At 33.7% G+C, this 10,161-nt stretch overlaps 1 protein-coding gene across 1 annotated transcript; it reads right to left on the minus strand.

Annotated features, from left to right (window-relative positions):
• Positions 1-6,072: 6,072 nt before the first annotated feature.
• On the minus strand, positions 6,073-8,600 carry LOC111620937. Its single transcript, XM_023362961.1, has 7 exons — positions 8,506-8,600; positions 8,335-8,410; positions 8,132-8,191; positions 8,023-8,064; positions 7,929-7,949; positions 7,792-7,854; positions 6,073-6,966 (listed from the first exon to the last, which is right to left on the minus strand). Coding segments are annotated over exons 1-7 (444 nt in total). The 5' UTR covers positions 8,508-8,600; the 3' UTR covers positions 6,073-6,786.
• Between the last annotated feature and the right edge of the window lie 1,561 nt (positions 8,601-10,161).

Genomic DNA, 10,161 nt, shown 5'->3' on the forward strand with positions numbered 1-10,161 from the left:
TGGCAATATTCATTGTACGTGTTTTACGACCCGTATTCTATCGTTCAAGATAAGGGATTTGTGCAATTTATACACGAATTAGAACCAAGATATAAACTACCCTCGGCAGTGGCGGCCTTAGGGGGTGGCGAGCAGGGCAATCGCCCGGGGCCTCGCTCTTGGAGGGGCCTCGCGCAACAACCAAGTAGAAAAAAGTTGATATTTAAAACTTTTTATTTTATCCTTGGCTATTAGTTATAACAATAAAATAAATTTAATTTATAGTACAGTATATATTAATATTAATAAGTGCCTACTATTTCAATTCACATACTTTGCACAAAGGACAAGGGCCTCGCAAAGATCTGCCGCCCAGGGCCTCGCAAAGATCTGCCGCCCAGAGCCTCGCAATGGATAAGGCCGCCCCTGACCCTCGGCAACATACTTGTGCCAAAATTATATAGGACTCGCTCTTATTTCATTACTAAATTCTCTCTTGTTACTGACAGCTGAAGAAACTGTAGTTTTACAAGAAAATTGTAATTGTTTGGAACCTTTTGAATAAGCAAATAACAGTGTCTCGGGAGATACGTACAGTACGTTACCATATCTTCAATCGTCTCAATTGTTCATGGACTTCACGTCAAGCTAAGGACACTAGAAAATTCCGTTACTACAGAATATAGTAAAAAGTTATTGTAATGATTAAGAGAATGAGTAATCAAAAGATTAAATGGTTACGAAACACGAACTGTAGTGGTATTTTAACAATTTTAGATCCTAGATTCAAAAGTCCCGCTTTTCGACTCAAAAAGACTTACATAAATTTTTCAAAAGCAATAACAAATGAACACTTGTAAATACATCTGTCCCTTGATAATCCGACAGGTATGGGACCAAACGGATGTCGGATTACCAAAGGTGTCCGGATTACCGAAAGTGATTACATATTTGGCATTGTTTTGCTAGCAGTAGCCTACAATATTCCCTACTCCAACCGTTCGAACAGAACTGCTCACGGAAAACACACGAAATGTGTATCATCGTGTAAGAATTAGGTGGGGAGATTCACGTCGCGACATGCTTCTGTGCAAGCAGACACCTAACGGAAAGTGCGTCGGACTGCTGAGCATGTCGGATTACAAAACGTCGGATTATCAAGGGACAGCTGTATAATAAATTCAATGGATGCCAAACCATTTGGAATTGAAAATGAACAAGAAAATAAAGAAATAAGTTTAAATAGTGCACCCGATCTTTTTGATATTTTAAAAAAAGAATAGACATTCACCAAATACAGATTATTCAACAGTGGCAGAATATCGAGCCTTCGGATTAACTAGCTTCAATTTTGGATCAGCAACGGTAAATATCCTTATTTCGATCATCTGAAAACAATTTATCACAAATATAATTGTATTTGTGGTTCCTCTGTCAGTTCCGAGGGAGCTTTCTCGACAGCCAGAGACATTATCTCTTAGAAGAAAAACCGAATAACGCCGAGAAATGTAAATTATTTAATATTTCTTTTAAAAAAATAAATTGTTTTTTAAAATTGAAGTATAGTTTATTTCTTTATTAAATAAATCTGATATTTGACATCCATTTTACATTAATAGATTAGCAATCGTTGTGACGTGGTGCGACCTCTCTCGACAGTTTAAATCTCGTCTGAAACGCGGTTCAATCGCGATCGACACGAGAGGTTTTTGGAACTAGTTCCAGTCATAAGAGTACCCACAATCCCAGGCGCGAAGAAGAAAGAACATGGCTGCAACTCTGCCAGAGCGTGGATACACGAGGACGTGGGAGCATATCCAAACAAAAATAAAGAATTTGACTGAAGAATATCGGTAAGTGGAATAAAGATGTGATTATCATTAATGACATTAAACTTTAGAATCAATAGGATATTAACTAACTTTGAGACATTTAATGAAGTCATAACCCATTTCGTAGGAGTGCAACTTAGTCAGGCACGATTCTGCAATACATTACATAGCAACGATTTCTTTTACAGTCATTTTGAATTGGGATGTCCAATAACTTCTCAATTCTTCAATCTCTACTTTCTCATGAAAAATATTCAGTCATGTTTGACGGGAGAATTTCTACATTAATCTTTTTCTAATAATTTATATCCTCCTTCTTGTATTAACTATGTAATTACTTCTTCTTCTGTCTTCATAATTATTGTTTCGTTTTGTCACCTTGCAACAGTTCCGAATCATTTTCTACTAAAAAACTCTTTACGTTATTTGTCTTTTATAATTTCTTACTTTAGACAAAGTTTTTTTTGGTTAATTTTTGATTTTGTATAATATTTTGCATATCTTTTATTATCATGTTTCTTTTTCTTTTGGAATTCTCCATAATTGGCAAGCGCTATATCCGAAAGAGGGCGCTGTTTTTGAGCCAAGATGGCTGCCGAAACGGGTAAGAAACCGACCACGTGTTTGTTCAGTGCCTGAGCCGATTCAGTTTCTATTGGTGACGACGTGGTCGGCTCCTTACCTGTTTCGGCAGCCATCTTGGCTCAAAAACAGCACCCTCTGTCGGATTTGGCGCTTGCCAATAGGTGTTCAATAAATACTGTACTGCAAAGTCCTCTTTCTTCATTATCGATGGTCCATTAATTAAAATTTATTCCCAACTCAATTGTTCTTCTTATTGAACTTGGTATTTCGTTTTTTCTTCCATTCTTCTCTTTATGTAAGCGATGGATAACCTATTTTTTTAATTAATGTTTTTATATTTATTTTCGAAAGAATTTTACCGTTAATTTTTAGTTTATTAAATAATTTAAAACCGTGTGGAAGAATAGAACTGAACCGGCAACCTCCGCTTGCCAGTTGCGCCACCCGGATCCCGAGAAAGTCTTCGTTTCCAGATGTATTTAAATTATGATTAACCGCGTAAGGTTATATCTAAATGTACAGTAAATATATATTCTTTTTTTCCAGATGGTTCCAAATTATTTAATAAAATATTAAAATTATAATTATTAATTTGGTTAAGAGATGGCGCCTAACGTCTACCTGTAGTATCAAATTACTTTGTATTATCCATTAAATTAGCCGAATTATAGCCCAATTATTTAAGGCCGTCGTTTGGTTGTTTCTATATACGTATCCGGCTTCGCCATGTTTGATATTCCTTATTTAAATACGAATTTGTCCAAATGATCATTTAATAATATATAATATTTATCAAAAACACTCTTTAAATGGTTATTTTAGAAAAATTAAAAATTTCAATATTTTCAATTTTCTCTCAACAATCGAACATTCGCTATTATTACACAATTCATTGTTGACGGTATTGTCGAAGCTCTCGAAATGTTTTTCAGTGAAATTATGGAAATGCTCGTAATTTCTCTATTTATTTTGATGTAATTTAATGTGTCTGTCGATGCGAGAAGAACATCATCCCCCGGATATGGCAAGATATATTCAGCGGACGAATGGAAGGATGCGCAAGCTCCGATTCGGTCCGAAAAGCAGAATGGAATCAAAGATTTCATCAAAAAATGTCAAGATTGCCCGATAATAATTTAAAAGGGACTTTCTTTGAGAGCCCTGCAGATGAAAAATGTTTATCTAAAGCAACTTCGAAGGGAGAAGCAAAGAATAAAAGCCGAGTTCCATCGAAATTCTTCTGTCTTCGACGTTAAGCCAAACAATAAAGAATAAAAATTCGTAAGAAGTATCCGAAGAAAAGTCTGCAGAAATGCGACAAAAATGGAAACTTGTAAAGGCTTTATACAGAAAATATAATTCGGCGAGTCCTATAGAGTCAAGTGATGATAGAACCAAAGCTTTATACAGGAAAGATCCGAATAGAATGATTCAAACTTCGTATCTTCCTCGATATGACGATTATCCGATCGACGATATCCGAAAACAATATAAGAAAGAGATAAAACAGATTCGAACGGAGAACTTCTCACACCGAACAGCACTAACAATACACCAATTAATTACAGTGATACAAAATCCGGACTCGACCAGGAATATTTCAATTATTGGTGGATCGCTCTGTGTGATTGGTTTCTCCGCAACACTCCCGATTATCGTTGTTATAGATTTATTTCTCTCGTGGAAATGTGGATTTCGAGGGTTACATAAACAGATTTCCCGAAGTATATCGATACAAAACTGTCGTCGATTGGCTGTAACCTCTTCCGAACTGTGTGACAATGGGACTGATACGTCCGAATTTAATCATTCTGGTTCAAACATGGGTACATTTGATAAAGAAACTCGAGTAAAGGATGTTAACGAGTTTATAGCTCCAGAATATGCCACAAATATTAAATGTAAAGACCAAATGCGGAGCACTAGAAAAATCCCAGCAATCCGACTGATATCAAATTAAATATTCCACAACTAGAATTGGCACACGAACGGGTAAAGTTATATGTAGAACCTAAACAACGTTATATTTTGAAAAAGTTATTCAAATCAGACTGGGAAAAAGGCAAACAAACGGTTCTTTTCTTCCGGAATAAAAAGTGGCAATGAGAGAAAATCGAATAAAAGTGTTCGGTTTGAACCGTATGACACCCGCTACTTTTACGAAAAGGACCTTCCCGACATGTCTAATGTGCCATCGCCAAAACAATATCTGGGAACGAGAGATGGAAAGAATTTTCGAAAAACTTTAAATAAGGACTACGTGAAAAACAGTTCGAAAGACTTGTGGATAAAATTACTTCCCGAAGGTGACGAAGTCGATGTTTAATGAACTTCGAGACATCCCGCTATCCATTAACGAATAACATTTTACCGGAGACAGTCATTTGGATGGCACCGATTGTGCCAATGAACGTAAAGACGAAATAACATCGTGATAAAATAAAACTATATCTATATGTATAATCGAGATGGGTTGATAATAATAATAATAATAAGCGCAGAGCCCAAACGGTTAGGAGTTGAAAGTTGAAATTTGGTACACAGTTAGGGTACTTCACGAGAATGCACACTAAGAAGGGATTTTTCGAAATTCCTACCCACGGGGGAGAGGGACAGGATTAAGGCTTAACACTTCCATCAACAATGGAAGTGTTACGTAACAATGGAATTGTTAAAACGAAGTGCAAGACGCAGATGCAGTATTTTTCGTTTTTGCGAGAAATCGAACATATTTTTAGACCCATCTGAAAATTCTCTAATTAGTCTGGAAACAGGGGGACCCAATTCTTGACCCAATTGTAAAACTTTATTGTACTAAATAAATACAGTATAGTAGTAGAAGGGGAAGAAGAGTAAGGTTATTATTGTTTAGAAGAAGAAATACCATCAATTAAAACATTAGGTACCGGTAATTCCAATTATGATCTCGTCATGTTTAAATTCTTTGGCTAAGTTGGAAACACTAGAGAGGTTGCGGCCGAAGTTTTCATCTCTAAAACGTGAACGTCGAGCGCCGCCATCTTGTAAGGCTAGAAGTTTGACAATGGCGTTTGGAACGTCATTGGAATAATGCTCGACGTTAGAATCAATTTTGAAAGGAGGCTAAATTGCAGAATATAGTTCCAAATATGTGGGAGGCAGAGAATCCTGCTGACAATAGCTGTAATATAAGGAACAGCTGAAAGAAATTTTAGCAAATTATAACTTATAAAAACATATTTGGAATCCACAGTGAAGAGTGAGAGATTAAATTCTTCATCCTTGATATCTAATAAAAATGTTGTTGTTCACAAAATACGTGCATGTATATAAGTCTAAACATATACTGTATATATACAGTCGACCCCCCTATAACACGGTTGATAATTCCGTTTTATATGAATTCCATGTAGTACGAGTCACTTAGATTTTACAAATACCTGTGCCGGGCTGTGAACGGGCTTACGTATTTGTAAAATCTAAGTGACTCGTACAACATGGAATTCATATAAAACGGAATAATCAACAGTGTTATAGGGGGGTCGACTGTATTTATCATATGTATAGTCTCGGATCAAGATAAAACGATTTAATATAACCTCTAGCCAATAAGTCTCAAAGTGTTGCTTGTTTAGAAGTTTTAAATCAATAGAAAAGGATTACAATATTTAGGATCTGTTTGTTTAGTTGGAATGACGTATATTTTACGTCATCTCTTCAATTTTACAATGAATTATTCTAAAGAATGACGTCAAATCTGCTCATTATAAATGTAAGTTTAGATTTCTGGTTAGTGGAATCGTCCGTGGGAAATTCTTGAAAGTTGTGACTTAGATACGAACCCAAGCTCATTAATGCAGCGCGCAACACAAGAAACGATGAAAATTAGTGTGAAAAGAGCAAAAAACAAATAATATAATTAAATTTACGTATTTACGTCAGTGACTAAAATTATATCCAATAATTTATAGCAATTCAAATGCGACCTTCACCTCGTAAACATCCGCATTCGTTACTCTTCATTTGTTTGATTGCCAAGGCTAACTATTGTTACATCGAAACTTCCGACACAAATTGCCGATACAAAAAGTTCATTATATGTAAAAGATGTTTGACAATATCAATACAAATCTACACAAAAATTACAAACCAAGCCGAAAAATTAAGCAGGGTTGAGAGAATCGGGAAAATTTTTTGTCCACAATGGAGCCTGTCAGGAGCGAAAAGTTCTTACGAGGGCCTTCCATACATTGACAGGAATCATAAGTGTTTGTTTTGTGATAACGGTGTTACCTCCGCTTTACGTTTCTTCATATACCACGAAGGAACCATTATTAATTAAAATTTATTATATTTAAAGTTGATTTTAAATACATCATTCATAAAAATCATTAATTTGCCGTCGTTATTTCTAACTTATTTCTTCTTCGTTCACGGCAAAAACTAAGACTTCGTCTATGTTGGGAGGATCCGATTGCTGTTGCCAAACTTCTCTATCGTCATCTTGATCCACGTCGCTCAAATTCGATAATAAAATGTTACTCAGTTCTCGTTTCTTGCGGCCGATAATTGTCGGTTGTTGATTGACTTGCTGAAAATATATACAGTATTTGTTGAAATTTAATACAAAATAATAATAATATATGATAGATAACATACTGTATCAGTGTTGTTACAATGCTTTGAAATTTCGTCTTTTCGTGCATTTAGATAAAGTAATGGGATTTAATTCATAAAGTTTCAATTGTAAATCTTAAGTTGCAGATATCATAATTTTAGATACACGTTTGATCCGAGTGTAAGAGTTTACTTCATTGTTTTTCACGAATTTTAGTGCCGAGATGCAGAAGTATTCTGTTGAACCTGTTAGTATTGACAAAAGAAGCTAGTATGATGATTTTAGTTTAGTGTTTATGTAAGAACAAGTTATGTGATGCCTAAGATAACACCGTGAAACGTTTGGCACGATGAAACAGCTGAAGACATTGCTGTAATCTATAGAAATTGCTTCCGAGCTTGTAGAATTCAAACGCCTTTTCAATTCTACAGTAACGTGTTTAAACGCATTGTTAAGGGGCCAATATTTTGAGCATTTTCTATATAATTAACTTGATTTTTTTTCAATAGAACCATGCCTATTTTTAGGATAAATCTTACTATTCTTCATTCTAAAGTCATTTATAATTTTCGTGAAAATCTAACTTTCTCATACGAGTTTTAATTAATTGAAAATTTAAAACTTTAGATTTCATTTTAATTTTGTTAGTAAACTTAATAACTATTTATGAAATAAGCAATTTATGGCTTAAAATTACGTGCGAAATTCAATAAATGGACAGTGGGATAGCAAAATGTTGAGTTTAAAATTAAACTAGACTAAAAAAAAGAGAGAGAGAATAAAATTAAATAAACTCACTTCGATACACTTGACGATTAAACAGAATGCTTGATTAATAGTTATATTAGCTGCCAATTGTTGCTTAAATAGAAAAAAAGTCTTGTTAGTTCTTTAATATCGGAAAATTCCAAGCGAAATAACAAAGCATATCTTACCGAGTTTGTACACATTTGTGTCTAGATAATAATAAAAAAATAAATTTTACATTCACTTCATATAAATATATTTAAAATTAGGATATTTACATACCGTGGACGGGAATAATTGCCTGTTGCAAAGAACGCACTGACTCTGAAAAGACCAGAAATTGCAATTTACTTTCCACTTCTGTACATTTTTATTTAAAACATTTAAATACCTGTAATGTCGCCGAATCCGTAGATAACACGCACAGACGTATGTTAGTCAAAATGTTTTGCTAGAATAAAGAAAAAAACAGAATTGCAACGTGGGGTACTTCAGGATGCAATACGGAATATTCAAAAAACTTAAATTAATTTTTATTTTGAAGCCGGCTTTAACGATGGAAAAATATATTTATAAACGATAGAACCACGTTACCTGACTAAAAAACGTTTCGCAAAACGCTACCAAAAGAACAAAAGTGAAGACGATGATTTGCTTTCTCTTCGGATCCCTACAAAAATAAATCAGTTTTACGACAGCATTTTATAAATTTCTATTATTCTAAACTGTTAAAAAAATGGAAGAGGAATGAAAAATCCAACTTACATTTTATGTTGATGCGGAGAATAATGTTGGCATCATCATTAACAACTGAGAATTTATAACCTTGCGACACAATGCATGACGGCATTTTTATGAATTTTAAAAAGTTTATTTAAATAATAAATACGTATAATAAGTTAAATAGACTGAGGAACGACAGAGGAAATAGAAAGGAAGTTGGAAAATAATAGAATTTTTATATTAATAATAAAAGATTTACGAATCCGTAGATGAATTCTCTAACAAGGACACTCGATGTAAAAAGTAATGAAAGTTTTATAACTTTAATGCAGTCTTTTTTATAAATTTACGTATATATATACATGGAAATGATTTAATTTTCTGAAAAAAATGATATTAATCATCATCAAAACTATAAAATTATTTATTTATTTAATGTATGTCCTATATAAATAAAGGAAACGAGGCGTTGTAAAGGGAAATGAGTCGTGTTTATTAGGTTAATTTTTCTTTACAGAATTGATCGATGATCCTATTAATAAAAACAAAAAAAGGAAGTGAAAAATAGGTGAAAACTAATTTATAGCAGGACTTTGACACTAATTCTCCAGTCGATCACCTTTCATCTATACGTTAGTTTTTGGCATTAATTTTATTCTCTGCGTTTTTTTTTCTGATTTTCCGAACTGTATTGTTGTTTTTTCGATTTTTAAAAAATGTGCTTAGTTTTATACAGTGGCACCTTATAGATTCATGGGAACCGGGCAAATTTGAATTAGGGGTCCCCATATACGGTGTTGACTTCAGACATTTTTTTTCTTTGGGAGAATTTTTGGGGAAATCTTTTCTTATAAAATAGGGTTTGGGTCTCCGTGTTGATGGGGGCTCCAGGAAATTGCCCTTTTTGCCATAGGACAATGCGCCAGTGGTTTTATAATAGAATTCCGCTTAGAGATGTGGGTTCCTCTATCAGGTGCAATTTTCATAATTTTTTGTTATAAAATGCTGGAATGATGTTAAATTGGCGTATATTAGATTCCGAGACTACCTCCACGATCATACTAATACATTTTAAGTGACATCACACACGAATGTCGACAGATACCATAATTAAATACGGTCTTCCTTATAATCGTATTAGATATCTTTAGATGACCACGTTTTGTGGAAGGATATCACACATCATTATAATGATTACATTAAAATCAACAGATTGTGGCGAAGTTTGATATTTGTCGGATTGCCATTTATCTGGGATTCCAGTATGTTCCACAATCAATTGAACCCTCTAATATTAATATCCATTTTCTTAGAAATTGAAATTTGTATATAAAAGCAAATTAACATGGTGTAGATATATATACATATGTATAAAACTTTGAATATTCAGGTTTTGTTCCTGTATGATCATTCATAAAATGTTAAGAATGTATCCTAAGCTGGAGAGAGTAAATTCCAAAATAGTGTTACGTCAGCTTCAGTACATTATGATTGTACAATCATAATATATTGATGCAATTTAATAAAATTAATATTTTAATATTAGTTCATGAGATAAAAAAGTCTTTTTTTATATTTTTCCAATTATGCAGACTTAAAAAATGGTTTTGAATTGTTTTAAATTACAATCATTCAGCACTCATTTGATACCTTCAGAGATTCCATTTTGCTGTTTAAGTAATCCCCCTTAGGTTGCAA

Source organism: Centruroides sculpturatus, unplaced genomic scaffold (assembly GCF_000671375.1).
Source record: "Centruroides sculpturatus isolate CEXI.00-Female unplaced genomic scaffold, Cexi_2.0 scaffold252, whole genome shotgun sequence".
In the NCBI taxonomy this organism is placed as follows: domain Eukaryota; kingdom Metazoa; phylum Arthropoda; class Arachnida; order Scorpiones; family Buthidae; genus Centruroides; species Centruroides sculpturatus.

What these genes read in the sequence shown, in the direction of transcription:
- LOC111620937 (XM_023362961.1), bottom strand. An exon ending in GGCAATTATTCCCGTCCACG is followed by an intron (nt 7,950 to 8,022) that starts GTATGTAAATAT and finishes ATTATTATCTAG; the next exon opens with ACACAAATGTGTACAAACTC. An exon ending in CACAAATGTGTACAAACTCG is followed by an intron (nt 7,855 to 7,928) that starts GTAAGATATGCT and finishes TTTCTATTTAAG; the next exon opens with CAACAATTGGCAGCTAATAT.